This window comes from Dermacentor andersoni, chromosome 3, assembly GCF_023375885.2.
Source record: "Dermacentor andersoni chromosome 3, qqDerAnde1_hic_scaffold, whole genome shotgun sequence".
NCBI classification, from domain to species: Eukaryota; Metazoa; Arthropoda; class Arachnida; order Ixodida; family Ixodidae; genus Dermacentor; species Dermacentor andersoni.
This window is the reverse complement of record NC_092816.1, coordinates 93,844,939-93,866,635: the sequence shown is the minus strand read 5'-3', so window position 1 is coordinate 93,866,635 and position 21,697 is coordinate 93,844,939. Positions and strand designations below refer to the sequence as shown.

General features: G+C 49.0%; 1 protein-coding gene across 2 annotated transcripts in view; it reads right to left on the bottom strand.

Moving 5' to 3' along the window:
* Positions 1-21,697, bottom strand: part of Argl (Argininosuccinate lyase) — a 77,653-nt gene that overhangs the window by 36,679 nt on the left and 19,277 nt on the right. For both annotated transcript variants that reach the window (XM_050189266.2, XM_055076555.1), the window contains one exon: positions 19,842-19,919. In XM_050189266.2, coding sequence (XP_050045223.1) covers positions 19,842-19,919 — 78 coding nt within the window. The remainder of the gene's footprint in view (positions 1-19,841; positions 19,920-21,697) is intronic.

Here is a 21,697-nt window from a genome sequence, read left to right as displayed (position 1 = left end):
TGATAAAGGTGTAGAGTCTGTTGCCACCCCTGAGAAGAAGCCTTGATTATATGGAGAGACGTTCGTGTGTAGGATCCAGTCCTCGGTGTCGTCCTTGAGGTGTAATGCTCGACTTTGTCGTCTTTCTGGTTGTGTGTCTGCCCCCATATTTCGCGGTATTGGGTCGACGGTAATACGGTCTAGCGTGTCCCACGAGGGATATTGTTTTTCCCTGTCTGGGCATTGTGGAATATCGTAGCCTAGATCACGCATAAATGTCCGTCCCTGTCTAGATAGCTTCAGGCGACTAAATTGTGCCTCTTGGTGGAGTTGTTTCAGCTCATCCAATTTAGGCAGCACTGCCGTCTCATCGACTCGGTGGGATCGTGAATATGCAGGGGTGCCTAGAATAACTCTCGTTATCTGCCGGAGCATGATTTCAAGATTGCGTTCTTGTGTTTTGGTGGCGTGTAAGTATGGATATTAGTACATTATTCGAGGTATAGCCAGGGCCATGGTGGGTCTTCTGAGTTGGTGCTCTTTGATACCTCTCACCCTTTGTGTTGTTCTTGTAAGTAGCTTCTTGACTTCATGGAGCTGCTGAATTGTTTGCCACACCCAAACTTCCGCCTTACCATTGTCCTGCAGCCAAAAGCCCAGGACCTTGATATGCGTAGGACGCACCGTCCCGGGTGCAACCATTGAGGGCCCCCTGAGCGATGGCTGTGCGTCAGTCGCCACTGCAATCTTTTTTTTTTCCGCGCGTTAAGAAATCGTAGGGATGGGAAATCAGAATTAGAAGCGTTCTTTTTTTAAATTAAACTACTCTAATCGAAAATATCAATTAACTACGTCATTAACCACTGATTAACTGAATAAATTGCGTACGTAAATATCAGGGCACGATAGCGGAAGGTATGATTTTTAAAAAAAAAAGACTTGAAAACCTTTTTTTTTTACAATTCGTGAACATTTTTATTTGTAAGCGCTCTTCGCCATTTACCGGCCGCCTTTCCTAATGGCACGTTCAGCATCAGGTTTGGCTGACATTTTCTCTAAGGAACAATCCTCGCGTAAGGGCTCTTTGTGAATACGGGCCCAAATTTCGCATGGCGTTGACCCAGGTACTTTACGTACGTATATCCACGTCTGAGACCGTGGCCTGCTCTGCATTTGTTTTACCTCCGCTGCCCCTCCTGACGGCGTTGCCAGCCGTCATCCACTCGGCCCACCGTGACGCCTTCGAGGAGCTGCTTGAAATCTTTCTCAATTTCATCCGGCTTCCTGTGCGTGTTTCAGAAAATTAATTTCGCCTATTTTCTCAAGTTTGATCGATTAGAAAATAAAGAAAATGTCCGACGATTACGATACTCCATTATGGGCAATTTGAGAACATCTGTATACGAGTTTTCATTCTGCGATATATTGAGGCAAAGAATTTGAGACTGAAACCACCACACCGACGGGCAGTGGGCCAGTGGCGGCAGCGCCTTCGCAGAGACGGTGGGGAGTCAGCATGGGAACGCTGGCATGATTGCATGATGTGAGGCATCGGAGCCAGCTGTGGAAGAAGACGACGACGAAAGCGCGAGAAGTGGCACGAGCGCGAGGGGTAGTATGGGAACGCTGCCATGATGAGCGGCACCTTTGAATTTTTCGCAGACGCTTCAAGCAACACACGCGCACATATAAATGTAAATAAACGCGACATGTTTTTACACGTGTGCGTTACTTCGCAATCACTCATCCAGTGCTCATACAGCAACATTATTGCTCACATGTGAAAGACGCAGTCGAGCAGGCTCACCACACTGCGAAACGTATTTGTTGTATCGGCGCAGGACATACAAAATACCGAGACTAGAAATGAGCTCGCGATACAACGATGCTCTAGAACAGGATTTTGAATTCATAAACGAACGAAAATGTTTGGTTAAACTGACCAGCCAAATCTCTCCGCTCCCCTTGTTGAGTCAAGCGGAGGCGGACGTCTGTTAACAGGTGAAAATATCGATGGCACATACACAGGATGGTTCGCAACGTTGTTTTTTCTGTTGCCATCGAAGTGGTGGATGCAGATTTTTGAGTTTTCGCTTGGTTGCCGCGGTCCTCTGTCAGGGCTACGCAGCACAATTACAGCAGAACATTATCGCACTTTCTCATGCGAGCCGCTGTGTTGTAGGGAATGCAAGTAATTCGATTACCCAACACGTTGAACGGCCCCCATCCAGCACTCTCGCCTTTCCCCATCATACTACCGCGATGGAAATCGGTGAAACTGAACGTTGTTATTCCGTCCTTCAGTTTCATGACCCGCCGTGGTTGCTCAGTGGCTATGGTGTTAGGCTGCTGAGCACGGGGTCGCGGGATCGAATCCCGGCCACGGCGGCCGCATATCGGTGAAGGCGAAATGCGAAAACACCCGTGTACTTAGATTTAAGTGCACGTTAAAGAACCCCAAGTGGTCGAAATTTCCGGAGTCCTCCACCAGAGCGTGCCTCATAATCAGAAAGTTGTTTCGGCGCGTAAAACCCCATAATTAAAAGAAATTAATTCACTTTCATGGCAATTTACAACACAACAGTAGCATCGATTGCGGTGTTTCTTAGTAGCGCGCGGAGCTATCGAGGTTGCTGCCGTTTCCTCCATCAGCCAGCAAGCGCTTGGCAGTTCGGCCACAGAACACCTATTCGACGGCGCGTCCGACTAGCGGAGAAATTCATAGCTCTCTGCCTGGGTGTTAAATGCGCAAAACACTCGCAATGTGGACCAAAATCTAGTTAAATCGTTGTTTCGCAGTCGCTAGCTGCATAGGCAACTTAGCAAGGGAGTCGGGCTTTGCACTACTCAATTACTGTCTTTTCGCACCGGCAAGTGGCGCTACGCGTCTTGCAAAACTCGAGTCTGACGTCTATACAGCTTCACTGTAAGAACGCGGCGTCTAGTCGAGTGGTACAAAAATATCATCATCAGCAATGGCTGATACCTCCGTAAGAAACCAAAGATACAATGTTTCGTATCCCCTTAAGCAATGCTTATTACTTCCGTAAGGCATCAAAAATGCAATGAATCATACACCCTTAAGCAAGAGGCGACAAGGGCTCAGAAAATTAAAGCGAACAGTGCATACATTCTTTGAAAGCACCCATGCAACGTACAGAGCAGCGTATTTTTCAATAAAAAGACAAGCTAAAAACAAGCATCCAAACATCAATAAGGCATTGCATGCCCCCATCAGAAGTACTCTGCGACCGAGGATGCGCATCAAACTAGAAACGAAGTACGACATGCGAAGCGGCGGGAGCAAGGCGTTCGACTGCGAGTGCTGCTTTCCTCTGAGAGGATGCAACGTAAGGCCGAAGAGAAACGTCGTTGGCGCGAGTCTGACCCCTATAAACGAGTGCGCGAAGCCTTATCCAAGCGTTGAAAACAAGCCGAATAAGCCGAACTGCAAAAGCAGCAACGCGATGATGCGAGACGGTCACGTTTACTTCATACTGCGGCTAGTTATGGATGGATGGATGAAAAACTTTATCAGGGTCCTTTAGGGCGCGCACTAGCGCGCAGCGGGCCGCTTCCACGTCGGGAGAGAGAGGCCGAGCGTCTCCGCCGCTTTGGGGGCCCGTTGGACAGCCCATAACTGTTCTTCGAGGTTGGGGCTGTGTAGCACCGCATCCCAGCGTGAAGAATTGTTTCTTTCATCGCCGCCTAACGCGGGACAGCGCCAGAGCATGTGAGGTAAGTTCGCTAAGTCATTGCATAGTGCACATGCATTTGTTTTCTGAATTTCGGGGTACGTCTTGTGTAGAAGTAGGGGGTTTGGGTATGACGCCGTCTGTAGAAGCCTTAGTGTCAAAGCCTGAGGTCTACTGAGTTTGCACTGTGGGAGGGGGTAGATCCTCCGAGCCAAGTAAAAGTGCTTAGTAATTTTGGTGCACGAGGAAGGAGAGTCCCAATCGTCAGTACCCCCGGCGTCACGCTGCCCTGTAGCTACGCGGTTGATGATCCCTCGCGCAGCTCCATGTGCCGACTCATTGAGGTTGGGCGGGGCACCCTCGATCTGTCCCATGTGGGCTGGCAACCAGATCAATGTGTGTGGCTTGATCTCCTTGCTTCCTAGTATCCCTAGGGCCAGCTCGGATATGGTTCCTTTGGCAAATTCCCTAACAGCTGATATCGAGTCACTGTAGATTGATGTCCTCTTGTCGTCCAATAAGGCCATCGCTATTGCAGCCTGCTCTGCGATCTCAGAGGACGTCGTCCGAATCGAGATTGCGTTCGTTATTTGCCTTTCATGATCTACGCTAAGTACAGCGAAGGCATGTCCGTCGGCGTAGCGCGCTGCGTCTATGAAACTGTTCTCCGAAGCCCGTTCACGAGCCTTTTCCAAGAGAGCCTTCGCTCGCGCCCGACGTCTTCCCACGTTGTGTTCTGGATGGACGTTTCGTGGGATCGGGGCGACAGTGATGCGGTCCCGCTGCTCTCGAGGGATGCTACAGAACTTTGTTTTGATTACTGTGGGGGGAACGCCCAGCTCCTGTAAGATGTGTCTTCCAGCTTGTGTGGTAGATAGCCTGACGAACTGGGGCCTCTCCTGTGCTCCCGCTATTTCCTCTAGCGTGTTATGCATGCCAAGTTGAAGTAAGCGTTCCGTGTGAGTGTATATCGGGAGGCCGAGAGCTCTCTTGATTGCCTTCCTGATTAATTGAAAGTCCTAGAAAATGGGCAGTCTTCTGCGATTCAAGGCCGGCCTTGCAATGTGTGCAGTCGTTTCTCCGACATGGAACTCACGATCAGCTCACGTGCGAAATCGCGGAACTTGTCCATCACTTAAGAGAAAAAGGCCATGATATCTCTTTTCAGTGGATACCAGGTCATTGCGGTATCATTGGAAATGATGACACCGATAAGGCAGCTCGGACGTCAAACCAAGAAGACCGCTGCGTCCCCATTCCTCTCTCAAGGACCGACGCCGCGAGACAACTTGGCATTCTAGCACGCACGATCTCCTTAGCAGAGTGGAATACCGTACATACAAGGCGCACAAGACTGCATAGACTAAACCCATCACTTCAACTCAGACCTCCAGCCGGTCTGCACCGGCGTGAAGCGTCTCTTCTGTGTCGGTTATGGCTTAGAGTTGCCTTCACGAATGCCTACTCAGCACTAATTGGAATGACTGATAGTCCTGCATGTGATGTTTGCGGATGTGAGGAGAACATTGACCACTTATTGTGCCGTTGTCCTCAATTTCAAGCACAAAGATAATCTTTGTCCAACACATTGAGGAAACTAGATGATCGTCCTCTGAGTGAACAGACAATACTAGAGCACCATCCCGATCGATCATCGGCTCAGAAGGCAGTGAAGGCACTTTTGTGTTTTCTTAGAACTTCTGGTTTGCGCGAGCGGCTTTAACTCAAGTGCTAGCTGTCCGTACACGTATTTACACCTTCTTTCTCCCTTCTTTCTCTTCCCCTTCTGCCATCCCCCAGTGTAGGGTAGCCAACCAGAATATTGACTGGTTAACATCCCTGCCTTCCTGTATTCCTCTCTTTCCTTATTAATGCGTTGAGCTTATCGCGCTCCGATCTTTGCCAGTTGCGCATGGCCGCGACGTAAGTGAAATGACACATTACGAACGCACGTACCAATCTCACGAGGTTATCTTCTCCGAGTCCTTGCTGCCGGTTGGCCGCCCTTCTGATTAGTCTGATGGCATTGTCCGTCTTCTTAGTGAGTCGCAGCACTGTCTGGCTGTTTGAACCACTCGATTCTACCATCATGCCGAGAATCCGTATAGCATCCACCCTCGGAATATAGCCTCCGTCTCGTTATGTCTTTCAAGAAGTCTGACCCCTCCGATCATATAACGTAATGAACTACCAAATGCGCAGTAGGCTTTCGCCTTTACGTGTTACAAGACTGTAACACACTGTGGAACTTTTAACAGTGGAGCTGTTTAAGCTTTTAGTTCCGCCGTGGAGCGTTACCAGAAACTCAGCCCAGCTGTGCGCCGCCTCGCGTTGCCTAGCAATCACCTGCGAGAGCACCGAGCCACGTAATCTCCTCGCACCCCACGCGCGTAGGGCGGAGTCGTGATGTCACAGCGAGTAAAAGCTCGGAACAGCTGCCGCGGCGACACACCTATCGCCTCCTCTACTCCGTGCGTATACGTGCTGCTGCCATGGAAAGACCGAAGAAAGTACGGACGCCCGAAGAAGAAGCGGCTTACCAGGAAGAGCGCCCTGCTGCCAAGCGAGAAGCGATGCGTCGCCGCTGAGCTGATCCGGAACACCACGCCGAAGCTGCGGCTGAAAAGAGGCGATGCCGAGTCGGGGATCCCGAGTTTCAGTCCAGGGAATGCTAGAGTCGGCGCCTGAACACTCGACGTCGCCGAGAAAGCGATCCCGGCCTGCGACTGCTAGAAAACTTCCAACGTGAAGCGCGTCGAGACAACAATTTAGAAAAACCTATAGCATAACCTCGCTAAACCTAGAAAGAACTTAGCCAAGCCTACCATAATCTAACAAAACCTAGAAACGACTTAGCCAAGCCTACCAACAACTTAGCAAAACTTAGCATAACCTCGGAAAACCTACAAGCAACTTAGGAAAGCCATGTAAAAGCTAGGTGATCACAAGCTCCAATGTTGACTCCAGCCTTGCACCATTAGTGCAAGCTGCGCACGTTTTCTTTTTTGGATTGTTTTCCAATCGCGAAAACCACAATTTCTTCAATGCCCTAATCACTGCGCCTACAATTTCTCGATCTTCGTCGTGTTAGGCGAAGGGCATGTTTCAATACTCGCCGTAGACGGCTAAGCGCACAGCGGCCATCTTAAGTATCATTCCGATTCTCACGGAGACGTGAAAGTAGACAGCTTCGCGAAGACAGCATCGAAGACAGCATCGAAGACAAAAACGAGTCAGCCTACTTTCCTGTCCAACCAAGATGGCGGCTGACAAGGGCACTTGGAAAGCCGACAGGAAGGCTGTCTGCGCACAACGTAGACACGTGATTCTACGCACTTAATGTAAGCTACATCGTGTTTTATGGCGATAACAATTATATGGACACTCCAGGCGTATTTCTGCCGTCGCTGTCACCGTCGGCGTTGCCGTGAGGTTCCGTATCATTGAAAGCGTGCCAGGGTGATCCGTCGAATGCGGTTCAATCTCGCGTGCGCGAGCGAGGAATGCGGCCCTGATGCGTGCCCTCCCCGGTGGCGCGCGAGGCATGGAGGTGAGGCGAGGGAGGAGGGGAGTTCTTCTCCGGCGGCTGCTACGATCATAGAATAACGAAAATACCTTCCTCAAGGGCTGCGATGCCTTAATGTTCTCCTCGCCCGCCGCTCCGTACAGAGTGGAGACAACGGCGGCGTCTGCTACGGCGTTGGGCACGCGAATCGCAGACGCCGTAGTAGACGCCTTTGGCGGACGCCGGAGGGACGCGTTGCCGGCGCTCGTGTATCTTGTATGCGGTCTGCGACATGGCTAAAGTGCGCGCTCGCGCGGGCTTCATCTTCAAAGAGATCTGAGATGTTTGCAGACTGGTAGCTTTGTATCCGCTGTGCTTTCGACGTTTCGTACGCGTTGAAGTGACAGCTGGACGGAAGTCAATTGGCTCGCGGCTGCTGCCGCGATTCATAACTCCAGCATTTTCACAGACAGTTCCCGCTGTCATCGAGCGATTTGTGTTCATGTTTACCTGTGCACGCGTGACACCGTGCTGATGTCTGGACAAGATATCTGGACAAGAACTAGGAACGAGAACTGCAAATTTTGTTCATGGTTTGCAGGCGCAAATACCTAAAATACAGGAATGCGTGCTTTTGTCAACTTTTTCTTGTCGCCGCGAGGTGGCGTCATGTCACAGAAGCGTCTTCCGTGCGTCTTCCAGAAGCGCGTTCCATTACATGGCGTCGAAGCTTTCTCGGTTGTCTCCTAGTCTGTCTACGTCGACTGTCTCCTATAGATGGATGGAAAAACTTTGATAAGGTCCATCGGGACGTGGGACTGCTCCCACGTCGGAACAGAAAGGCCTAGCCTCTCCGCCACATCGCGGGCCCGTTGGGCTGCCCATAGTTGGGATTCAAAATCGGGACTGCGTAGGGCAGCCTCCCACTTGGACGACGTAGCATCTTCGTCATCCCGTAACGCGAGGCGCCGCCAGAGCATATTAGACAGTTTAGTACTGTGTGCGTAGCGTACGCAACCGATTTGCGTACGTAAGATCGCTACGTTCGGCAAAGTGCGCATGTGCAGAACGCAACACGAATGGTAGGTGATGCGTACGCGGCCGCTGCGTACGCACGCATCCGGTTGTTGCGTGCGTGCGTAGGGAGCCTTTCGTGCTTATCTGGTGGTCCTCGTTTGTTCGGGAGAGTGCGGGACAAAAGCGTTTCCCAATGTGGCTGCGTCAAAGGCGACCAGCGGAAGGCTGTACCTTTCAATGGCCTACGATTTGGCTGTGCTGCGGGCAGTGAACGCGCAGAAGCCGTTCCCGGAACCTGCACGGTGGGAATGCATAGCAAAAATAGGAACTTTGTTTCTGAGAAAGTGTTCAGTGCGTGCTGTTTGCGCGAAAGGCTCGACCTGCTTTCGGCGCAGTTCGTCGCAAATGACCGTGCCAGCCTCAGAATTAAGTACTCGGTTTTTATCTTTCTCGATATGATTCGTGTATTTCATTCGTGTTAAAAGTAGTCTCTTAAAGGCCTAAATATAGTTCGACAAAGTGGGAACGCGCCCACACGTTACATCCCGTTAGCGAGGTCAACAGCGTCTAGTTCGACCGACGGTTCGACGTACTGGCGGACGCGGCCATTGCGCTCCGACGCGCCCGGCGTTTAACGCTCGCCCGCTTACGTACGTAGGCATTTCGCAGTACTAAAAGCCCTAACGCGACACGCGCTCCTACGTTCCGCAAAGCACTTGCGTGCTGCGTACGTATCGTCATGGTGCAGTACTAATACTGTCTATTATCTAAATCTTCTATGCTGGCCAGAATTGGAACACACCGTAAGTGTGGAATCGTTCAACCACCGTATGTCCGGTGGGCAGTTCCATATTCAAAAGCATTCTGCAAAGGTTGGGACGGCCGGAGCAACTTTTTGGGCACATTTTGGGGCACAAATATCGTGGTTGTAGATCATATATTTCAATCAACAAGTCAATCAATCAAGAAAACCTTTATATATTACATTTAAATTTCAAATTGGCAACAGAAGGGGAAGGCATTTCTGCAACAGCAAATACTTGTCATCGTCTTCGATTTGACTCGCCTACCTCTATGCTCGACGACGAATCACTACTACCGGCGCGGCGGCGCCTTTTCTATATTTTATTTTTTATTTTTTGCCACCCTTGACGCTCGTGCTCGCAGCAGACGTGCTGCTCTTGGAGCGGCGGCGTCGGCTCTTGCTTCGTCCCGTTTCTTCGGTGGCTGCTCTCCAACTAGGTGGTGTACTTCCCGCGGCATCTGCCTGTGCGCTTGTCACCGCGGCCGCTGCGGGACGAGTGCCTTGATCAGCCACGGCTCCTTCCCCTCTTGGCATGGTGACTGCTGCAGCCAAGGGGGTGACTTCACGAGCGCTATCAACGCGTAGCAGCCTTGGTAGCGGAAGAGTTGGAATCGCTCGGGGACGATCGAGCTCCGGGATCGCGTCTTTCGGCGCACTCTGTGCCTTCCGTGAAAGTCCCTTGCACGTAGACGGAACGTACCCGTTGGCGTCTGGTGTCGGTTAATCATTGCCCGTGTGGCGTTTGGTGTGAATTGCTGAACCCTTTTGTGCTAGACTGAAAACGCTTGCAGTAGAAGATATGCAGGCCAAAGCTTGTGCAGCAAAATCTCGCTGACATTGCCACCGTGCACAGCTAAATCATGGCTTCGGCTGGCGAAACAGACACGGAAAGAAAGCACTCGCTTTTCAAGCTTCACAAGTCGGAAGGCAAGAAGCTGCTGAAGGAAGCGAATGTCCGTGGAGCACTACAGGCTTTTGAAAAATCTGTTGAGTTCCAGGCCGAGGACCGTCTGCATGCCAAAATGGAGAAAATGCGAGTTTTTGAAGCATGAGGAAAGCCAAGAAGATTGTGACACTGGCATGATTGAAATCGGCAAAGGATTCTTCCTTTATCAAGCCATCGAAGGAAAGCTTTATGCATACTGTGGCAGAAGCTGTGGCCGAGGCTGTGGTGGCGATGGCTTTCGGCGTTGCCGGCTTCGCAGACCGGGACTTCGTCGCTGGTGGTGACGGGTCCTTATTGGCAGGTCTTCCACGCGGCCGCTTAAGAGTGGTGGGCTCCTGAGATGGAGTACCGCCATAGCCGGCAGCAGCCGGCTTCCGCTTCACCCTGGTGGTCGTGGGCGGGGCCGATTCCTTCTTGGCTCGATCATCCTCCTGCGTCACGGCGGCAGAGGTGCCATCGCTCGGGGAAGAGCTCCGTGATCGCGTGTTGCGGCTCACCCTCTGCACCTTCAGTGTACGTCCCTTGCTGGTGGACGGAACGTTCACATCGGCGTCTGGTGCCGGTTCACCTGAAGCCTTTCTCAGCTTAGCAGAAGCCGTGGTGGCGATGGCTTTCGGTGTTGCAGGCTTCACAGACCTGGACCTCGTCGCTGATGGTGACGGGTCCTTATTGGCAGGTCTTCCACGCGGCCGCTTGACGGTGGTGGTCTCCAGAGATTGAGTGCACCTATCGTCGGCAGCAGCAGGCTTCCGCTTCGCCAGGGTCGTCTCGGGCGGGGCTGCTTTCTTCTTGGCTCTATCATCCTCCTGCCTCACGGTGGTAGAGCTGCCAGCGCTTGGGGAGGAGCTCCGTGATCGCGTCTTGCGGTTCGCCTTCCGTGAAAGACCCTTGCTGGTGAACGGAACGTTCACATCGGCGTCTGGTGCCGGTTCACCTGAAGCCTGTCTCAGCTTAGCAAAAGCCGTGGTGGCGATGGCTTCCGGCGTTGGCGTGTTCACAGACCGGGGCCTCGTCGCTGGTGGTGACGGGTCCTTATGGGCAGGTTTTCCGCGCGGCCGCTTGACGGTGGTGGTCTCCGGAGGTTGAGTGCACCCATCGTCGGCAGCAGCAGGCTTCCGCTTCGCCAGGGTCGTCTTGGGCGGGGCCGCTTTCTTGGCTCTATCCTCCTCCTGCCTCACGGTGGTAGAGCTGGCAGCGCTTGGGGAGGAGCTCCGTGATCGCGTCTTGCGGTTCGCCTTCTGCGCCTTCCGTGAAAGTCCCTTGCTGGTGGACGGAACGTTCACGTCGGCGTCTGGTGCCGGTTCACCTGAAGCCTTTCTCACCTTGGCAGAAGCCGTGGTGGCGATGGCTTTCGGCGTTGCCGGCTTCACAGACCGGGACGTCGTCGCTATTGGTGACGGGACCTTATTAGCAGGTCTTCCACGCGGCCGGTTGACGGTGGTGGTCTCCTGATATAGACTGCCGCCATCGTTGGCAGCTCCAGGCTTCCGCTTCACCTGGGTGGTCTTGGGCGGAACCGCTTCCTTCTTGTCTCGATCATCCTCCTGCGTCACGGCGGCAGAGTTGCCCTCGCTCGGGGAGGAGCTCCGTGATCGCGTCTTGCGGCTCACCCTCTGCGCATCCCGTGAAAGTCCCTTGCTGGTGGATGGAACGTTAACATCGGCGTCTGGTGCCGGTTCACCTGAAGCCTTTCTCACCTTGGCAGAAGCTGTGGTGGCGATGGCGTTCGGCGTTGGCGTCTTCACAGACCGGGACCTCGTCGCTGGTGGTGACGGGTCCTTATTGGCAGGTCTTCCGCGCGGCCGCTTGACGGTGGTGGGGTCCTGATATGGACTGCCGCCATCGTTGGCAGCTGCCGCCTTCCGCTTCGCCCAGATCGTCTTGGGCGGATCCTCCTCCTGCGCCATGGCGGCAACAGCTCGGCGCACTTTTTCGGCCTCAGTCCTCCGTCAGCACTCGCTCCCGCAGTGTCCGCGCCTATGTCGCCAGCGTTAGGGCTGACAGGAAGTGTGGTTAAAGGCTGGCTTCAGCAAGAGCAGCGCCCGCAGTGGGAGAACGGCCTCCTTAACTAGTCCAGGCAAAATCTGTTCGGGCCAGTCGATCAGCGTTCGCGAGCTTCTTTCTTCTTCGTCTTGGCAATCTTTACCGCAAGCGTATTGGTCACCACCTGTGCTTCCCTAGCTATGTGGGGGCGACACCTGCGTTCCCTCCAGTGATTAAACGTCACTTGCAATTGCGACGGCAGAGTGTGCAGGCGTGTCTTCCGGCCAGAGCGCGTCTCTGCGGCCCATCTCGATACGCTGTAACGCTACCGCCTCGATAGTTTTCCAGACTTTTCCAGATAATGCCCTGGTTTTGGATTACGGCAGCAACGGCAAGCAGCACTCATGAAACGCACGGCAAAATCTTGCTTCATCGTACCGGCGACGAGGCGATGGCCACATTATTTGGCGGAACGAAGGCCGTCGACGGTGACGTCATCGGCAAGAAGAATACAAGAGGAGCAGCACGACATCGACCACATCATAGGGCACGGCAACTATCTGGCGGACAGTATGAATGAACGGCTACTGTTACTTTTCCAGGTTAGTTCTGGGAATCATACTGCTTCATACCGCAGCGACGATAGGTTTTTGTTGGTTCTGCCGTGCCCTCGGCGGTGTTGTGCTGTACTAATTGATGTTTGGCCTATGATGCTGTTGTTGTTGACATCGGGAGATGTAGAGGAGAATCCTGGCCCTCCAATAAAGCAAATGTTACAGACAATTTTGGACAACCAGGCTAAATGGGACAGCAGGCTAAATGCTATTACAGAGGAAACCTCAGCACTAAACCTTAAAACAGACCGACTAACCGATATTCTTGACGTGGTCCAGGAAATGAAAGTTAAGATTGCTTCTCTTGAAAAGACTGTAAGGTACCAGGCTGAACGACTAACAGAGTTAGAAAATAGAAGCAGGCGCAACAACCTTCTAGTTTTTGGTGTTCAGGAGCGGAGCAAGGAATCTGAGGCTGACCTGAAGAAAGCTGTTGTGAATGACATATTTGGAAAGCAGTTGGACGTTCAAGTAAAGTCAATAGAAAGAATTCATCGCATCGGAAAGAAACACCCAACAAAATGTCGACCCATAATAATGAAATTTCTTGACGGCAGGGAGAAGGATAGCGTGATGCAGAATTGCAAAAAACTGAAAGGGAGCTCTGTAAGCATCAGCGATTATTATGCGCATGAAACTGTAGTAGTTCGCAAAAAATTGTGGGAAAGTGCTGCTGCGGACAGGGCGAATGGCAAAACAGGCAACCCTCCTCGGTGACAAGATTAAGATAGATGAGCAAGTATACATATGGGACACAGCTCGAAATGAGCGGTGCCCATATCAGACTCGCCGAGATAAAAGCCATCGAAGCAGACGTTCTGAAACCGACATAGCGCAAAACATGCATTCGACTCGGAATAAGCCACCTGAAGCATAACTACGCTTGATTCTCTTGAACTCTCGTAGCATTATTAATAAAATTACTGATCTCAAATATATATTACTGTCGGCGAACCCTCATGTGGTGTTAATAACCGAAACCTGGTTAAGCACCTGGATACCAAGCGATTGTATTGCACCGCCAGGGTATAACATGTTTAGATGGGACAGAGATGCAAGAGGTGGGGGCGTCGCCATTATTGTTAAGGATTGTTGTCGGGCCATAATGGTAGAAAGCAATATGTCAGAGTCAGTGTGGTGTAAACTAATTTTTGGGAACATTGCGTACCTTGTTGGAGTAGTTTACAGGCCACCAGCCACTCCACCTGAATTTTTAGATGTCCTCAACGAATTTCTTTGCACTCATGTAAACAGAAGCACTCGACTAATATTGGCTGGCGATTTTAACTTAGGACACATTGATGGGGAGGCTCTGTCAAGTAACCACACAGAGACAGTGAGTGCAAATAAATTAGTGGAAATTGCCTTTTTTCATGAATCAAGACAAATTGTTAGCGGATACACAAGGGTGACACCCGCATCCCGATCAATACTGGATTTGGTTTTTCTGTCCAGTAATGTCAGAGCTTATGGCTTGTCAATTCTGGATGGTATATCTGACCATAAGATGGTTTCAGTAGGCATACTTCCCTCGTCGTGCAATCATTCTGCCGACTTAGGGCGTACAGAACGAGTGTCGATTAAAGATTATGAACGAGCAGATGATAATTCGGTTCTGGACTACTTAGAACAATCATTTGACGAATTTGAAATTGCCTCCCAGTCGGAGTCAGTCGAGGAATTGTGGCGGCGATTGAAATACATTATTACAACTTGCGCCAACAGATTTATACCAAGTCGTTACGAAAAAATAAAACAGGAAAATCCATGGATAACTCGCTACATTGTTCTCATGAAACGTAAAATAAAAAGGCTATGAAGCCAAAGAAGTTACACGAACTATCACAAGTGCGGAGCATCCTTAAAACACCATTATCAGAATCAAAAAGAAAGTTCTTCAATGAGACTCTCGGGAACTTCATTAAAAGTGCACCACACAAATTTTGGCGTTTTTTGGGAGCACAGAAAGCAAATAGAGCAGATAACAATAGAAGGTGACCTTGTTACAGACACGCAACACATAGCAGATGGTTTCAATGAGTTCTTTCAATTGGTGTTTCACAGAGATACAGATAATCACGTCACAGATGACGTAAACTACTCCTGCGCTTTTCCTAAGGAGCCTCTTTCGTTTCGCCAGGAGGGCGTGTTTCATCAACTGCTAAACTTGGATTCAAAGAAGGCCAGTGGCGCCGACGGGATACCGACGGTATTTCTGAAGCGATATGCCGAGTGGATATCTTTTTATTTAGAAATTATTTTTGAACACTCTTTACGGACTCATTCCCTTCCACAAGATTGGCGCTGCGCTGCTGCTATTCCGGTGTTCAAAAGTGGAAATCGCCTGCTTCCAAACAACTATTGCCCTGTATCCCCGACATCTGTATGTTGCAAACTCATGGAGCACGTAATAGCAAAACACATTCATTTTCTGGAAACAAATAAGTGACTTTATGTAAATCAGCATGGTTTTAGACAGGGCCTCTCAACGGTTACCCAACTAATCGAAACGGTTCACGATTTTTCAGTGGCTTTAGACAAACGCCAACATATTGATGTGATTTGCGTTGATTTTAGAAAAGCGTTTGATAATGTGTCGCATAATAAACTGCTTTTCAAACTCCGCCAAGTAGGCCTCAATAATGATATCTTAAAGTGGATTGAAGCATATTTAGCAGGTCGGAGGCAAGTTGTACGCGTTGGTAATTGTGTGTCAGGATTTTTGGAGGTATTTTCTGGGGTACCACAGGGGTCGGTGCTAGGCCCATTATTGTTTTTGCTTTATATAAATGATGTAGTTACAGTTGTTCAGCCGCCAGTGGTGTTGAAGCTTTCGCAGATCACTGCTTACTTTATGCACCAGTTACCTGTAAAAACGTTCAGGTAAAACTTAATCAGTGTCTCGGAGGTCTTCATACTTGGTAACGGAAGTGGGACATGGAAATTAATTATGCCAAAACCACCTTCGCGCACATTACCCGAAAGGAAAACGTTGTTTCCTTCCATTGTCGCATTGGAAATGTTATTTTGACAAATGTGTCTAGTTTCAGATATCTTGGTGTATTGATTGCTGATGACCTAAACTGGCGCAGCCATATTGAAAATGTGTGCTCTGCATCGTACAAAAAGCTGTGTTTTCTTCGAGTAAAGCTACGAAATGCAACCAAGGACGTCAAGCTAATGGCATACAAAACTTTTATTCGACCTGTTCTAGAATACGCTGCCGTAGTTTGGAGTCCCCATCAGAAAGGTCTAAACGCTAAACTGGAAAGAATTCAAAGACTTGCAGTCCGCTTTATATGTTCTAGGTACAAAAAGACAGACTCGGTTGCCGAAATGCTAAGTTTATGTAATTTGGAATTATTAGAAATTAGGCGACAGAAGAACAGGATAAAATTATTTCAGATTCTCCAGGGTCATATAAAGATTGATAATAACAGGTACATACGTGCACCTGGTAGACTTAGCAAGAGAATAAATCGTGGTGCAACCATCCGTCGTTATGCCACCCGCACAAACGTCTTTCGTTATTCGTTTTTTTCTGACGTCATCGAAAGATGGAATGGCCTACCTGCACATATTGCTGAATGTACTGATGTAAAAGCGTTTGAAACTCTTCTTGATAGTGTTCCTTGAAATTAACTGAATGTTTTCTTGGTGTTCTGCATTCCTGTGAATCATTCTATGCCACTTGTTCGATGATCTTGATATTTTCGATGATGTTTTGTTGAAGTTTTATGATACGTCAAAGTTCCTTCCATATCAGTTTTGTATTTGTGATGTATTCCCTCGGTGTAATGACCCGCACATGAGGGTTAACAGTATGTTTAAATAAATAAATAAATAAATAAATAAATAAATAAATAAATAAATAAATAAATAAATAAATAAATACGTAAATAAATATTCGAAATCCAGCATTTGACATGGTGTCCCCAGTGGCCGGTTAAACTCCTTCGTTTGCTTTCGTCTACCGAATGCGAATCAAGGTGCCAACAAGCAACATGCGTCCTATCTGAAGTGGCTCGGCATCTCCCTACGGCAATCCGACGTGTGCGACTTCATTAACGTAGCGTCCTGGCCGACGTGGAAAACCCGTTACGAAAATTACGCAGCCGTCTCTGGAGTTTGCCACACTTTTGCAGAAATGCAAGTGCATGCACTCACTTCTATATTGTATGAGACCTGGAAGTCGTCCCCTTTTTGAAACCTTTTCGTTTCCATGGATCAACTGCGGTTCTGCGTGACTGTCGTGAAACGTTTCATCGAGCGCTTAGTACATCAAACAAACGAAGTTCGCGAATGTTCTCGGTTTTACTCAGGAACAGGGTGAAGGCGTCGTTGCTTATTACGCCGAATTATGGAGACTGGTCAAGCGTTGCGACTACCAGGCTCCTCAAGTCAAAGAGCGTCTCGTTCGTGACAAATTCGTGGATGGCCTAAGAGACGCACGCCTCTATGCCCTTGACATAAAGCGTTAACAACAATGCAGACAGAACACATCCTTGCTTCAGTCCTCTGTGAACTTCCGCAAATTGATTGCATTTGCGGCCTTTCCGTGCGATATGTACTCGGTTGTCCCTATCAGCTCCACGAAATTGTCATCTATATATGCCCTAGATCTTGTTTGAGAATATCACATAGCAATTCCCAGTCTATGTTGTCGTAGGCTCCCTAAATATCTAGAAATGCTGCCCATGAAAGTCTATTCTGAGCTATTGAAATTTATGTGCACTGTGTTAGTAAAAATATATTACCCTCTAAGCGTCTGCCTCGTATATGAAACCATTCTGCAGTTACCCGAGTATATCGGTTCTTTCCACCCACTTCGACAGCTCTAATTCTATGGATTTGCATTACCATTATATCTATCACCGATGTTACTGTAACTGGCCAGTACAAGCTCGTTTTATCATTATCCCCTTTGCCATTATAAAAAAGGTTTATCTTGCTTTGACGCCACACAAACTAAATTTTCTTCGTTTTAATCGCTTCTTCTATGGCATTAGTCAGCAGTGCCTTGCTCATTGGACCCAGCTGTTTGTTTCACGGTACTAGGTTGTCATCGCGTCCCGCGGCCGTGTTGTTAGGAACATTTACTTCTGATTTTTTCTAGTAAAAGCTTTCTACGCTAAATTTTGATCTCTCAGGTCTCTGTGTTGCTGGATCTGTCTGAGCCTGGACTATACGCTCTCTTTCTTGCCGAGTTACGCCTAATGACGTCTCTGTCACATTGCGTCGTCTCCTTCGAAGGTGTTACCGCCTTCATCCCTTAATTTAAGCCGTTTGCGAATTTTTAGTCTGATTATTCCTGCATTCCGCTTCCCCTTTATTTAAGATTATCTTGGTGGGGGTGCTAGAGTAAGTCTTTCCGTCGTTTGTGTACACGGCGAGGTGTTTACATTGCTTGACTATGGGTATGACTTGCTTTTGAACTGACACCACGCAATTACTCATCCCTTCATTAAAGATAATCATTACCGACCCGGACACGCTGCGCCATCTACTGGCACCTGCCTGAAGTCCACGCGTGGCGCGTGTGTTTATACATCTTCTGACAAGATTGGCTGATAATAATTGCGTGCAGTGGCGTCACTGAATGGGGGGGGAGGGGAAGCAGTGCTTAAAGTCACGAGGGACCTGGAGGGGAGGGGGGTCTGCCCCCTCTCTTATACTTAAGGAAAGGCTCGCCCCCCCCCCCCCCCCCCACTCCCCCCTCGATCAGCAGGCCAACAGTAGTACTGCGGCACCCATTGGACAAGCGCTGGAGGTTATTTTATTATCAGTAGTGCCTTGAGCAGGACAATTCTATCTCCAAGTTTTCGATTAATAATTAGTCGCAATTAATCCATTCGTGTGGCGTTCAGCAAAAAAAAAAAAAGATAGCAGGTACTATCGTACTATGCACATTCCCCAAGGCGCTGCATATGATGTGACGACACCACCTTTGTTGGACTAAGATTGTTTGACATATTCACTGCCGGGTCCTGGGATTCAACGCTGCACTGATATATACCCGCACAGTCTGAGAGATTTTCATTTGCATCAACTCTCTCTTTGCCTCGACTGGCGGACAGCTCAACAGACTCTGGAACAGTGCAGCAGTCTTTACTCGAGCTGCGCAACTCTCACTCCTGCGAACTGCCCTCTACTGCATTGCCCCGTTCACACTGTGCATCGGCGCACACAACTTGTCGGTCTCAATCGCTCTCTCACCCGCACAGTCGGAATGATTCATAACTAAATCATCCCTCTGTTGGCTAACTAGACTGGCGGACAGCTTCACCGATCCCTCAACAATGCAGTTGTCTTCCTTTGAGCTACGCAGCTCGCAATCCTGCGAACTGCCCTCATTGTCCAGCTGCCACTGCGCTGCGGCACGCATGTCTGACTCGCACTTCATCCCGACATGGGTGCTCGTGCCTGCCGGGTGGTCATCAGTACTGTGTACTTCGTTAACGATAACCTGTGACGCGCACACATGGTGACTGTGCCGATTCAGTCGCAGCTGGCCTAACTGTCTCTATACAGTGCTCTGTTGGCACAGCACCTCGTCGCTCTCATTGCAGCCTTCAATGGCCTTTGTTGCCACTAAGGCATCGTTAGTTGCTAGCACTTCGAGTTCACCTATGAAGGTGCTGCTAAACTCGCAGGTACTGCACCTTTTTTTTTTTTCAGCTTTCGACCAAAATCTGCTATCGACTTCCGCCCTCTTTCTCTGCGTCCAGCCTACAGGTTTATCAAGCCGTTGTTGTCTTTGTTCGATTGCCTGCTCCAAGCCTTGCATCTCTTTGTCCAATACTGTAATATACTGCCTCGTTACTTCTGTTAGTTATTTCTCCTGCGAAATTATTTTCAGTTTATGCTTAGCTTCTTCCTGTTTTTGCCTAATTTATTCCTGTTCTTGTCTAATTGTTTCCTGTCCCTGTATTTTGCTTAGAATTCGGTTACCTAGATTTTCGTTGAGTTTAACGTCGTTGTCACTTTTGTGAATGGTTTTACCAATTTCTGTTTCCGTTAAGTCCTCATCCACGTCTACCTCGAGCTCCTCGCACAACCACAACAATACATATATGAGCGTGTGTGACTGTGCGCACGCAAAACTGGTTGCCGCCCTATGAGGGCTCCCTTTCCACTCAAGGAAGACTAAGCTTTGCCCACGACTAATGCAGCGGCGCTAAGCTTCCAGAAATCAGCTTCCTCACAACATTCCCGGAATTCCTGAAACGCTGCGTAAAATGCGCCGAAGGCACGGACTAGACATGTACGAGTGTGTTGCTTGGAGTGCTCGTCTTACCTTCCCAGAGGACACACGTTCAACCTGCGCGAGAGATCGAGGAACCGATCTGCATCCTGCCGGAGAAACCAGGCGTAGCTGAAAGAGTAGAGCGCGCGATTGACTTACATTCAGCGGAGAAAAAAATGCTCGTGAGCGCAGGAGGAAAGAGAAAAATGAAAAAAAAAATGTCAAGCACCCAACGACGACTGCGCAGTTTACAAGCGAGCCTTCCTTCGGACCAAATTTCGGTTTCCGGCGAGAGCAGCAACTGATTCATACGTGCACTAACGTTAAGTGCGCAGCGAGTGAGGAGTGTGAATGGCGTACGAGAAATGCAAATTTAAAACAGCCTAGCCAACACGGCTCACTTCTAATGCACTGTCGCTTGTTATAACATTTTTGAAGATCGGTCCCCGCGGCACACGCAGCATGTTGAGCATGTTTTCTCTCATAATACGTTTCCCTGCAAGCTACGTAAAAATTCGCCACACTTGTCATGACTGTGTTGGAATGGTTTATTACTAGTACATGAAACGCCACGAAACAAGTGCAGATCTGTAACGCCCATTCAATATGCATTTCGCGGACCCACGTAGGACGTATAGTAACCGAAGGGGCGTATTGCGTGTCATGGGGACCGAGTTTCAACGACTTATATAACCCGAAAATTGTATCAGCGATGAATTTGAGTGAAAAAGATGTTTAACAGCTTGTATATAAAACCGTGTAACCGGCGCCCAACGCGTTCATCTCATCCATTTAGGCTAAAGGAGTATTCCTGCCGAACTAACTTATTCGCACAATCGTGCGACAATCGTTTTTTGCCCCCGGGTCCATTCACGAATGGAACGCCCTCCCTGAAACTGCGCTTGAGAGCCCAACCGCGTTTTCGTTGGTGCAGGCACTCCCCGCAAAGCTATGACCTAAACTATTGCTCAGGGCATCTGCTACACACTAGATAGTGTACGATATAGATAAACAATACAGGCACGCATGTGTACTGCACCTGACACACCTCTAGTGCTTTTTTTTTTCTTTGTGCTCCTTTGTGATGAAGTGTTTTCTACTTGCCGTTGTGTTTACACACGTGCCCTATTGCTTTCTACCATGGAGTTGTTCCTGCTTAGGCTTCTTGAATTTTCTGTTATTTCTGTTTGCGATATCCTATATCTTCTTTATTAAGCTATGGTTTTCTTTTTCTGGATTGTCGCACGCTGTTATTTTCCCTACATATTTTTGCATTGTATACCCACTATGCTTGTACCTTCGTACTACCCTTTACATATTTCTTGTACAACCCACTCCTGTTTAGGGCCTGATAATCAGGCTGGCAACGCGAAACAAATAAATAAGTAAATAAATAAATAAACTTGTGGTATAATTTGCACACTGCACAATACATTGAAATTTGGTGCCTCGTCTTAACCCCGCGTGAACTGTTAAGTCAAAGACAATGTAATGAACCCTTTTTATACGACGTAACTGTCAGTTCGCGCACTCAACACAAGCTTTGGAAAACACAGTTTACGCCTCTCGTGAATTCGTTGCATGCATGATGGAAACGAAGGAGGACGCCTAATGCATCTGTGGAACCCTGCTCACTTTATAGTAATTGAAAGAGAGCGTCCGTGAAGGCTCCTAAGAGATCATAAAGGACATTTTTACTCTGCTTTACAGTCGAACCTCGGTATAACAAACAGGACTGCTGTAACGAATTATCGGATATTATGAAGTAATTCAGAAACATTCCTCGCCAATAATGACATACGTAATGAAGACATGCCTGTAACGAGCACTGAATATAACGAATATCTATTTTCGTGTCAGATACGGCTTTCTTATAAAGAGCCTGGACTGTATTTTATTTTATCGAT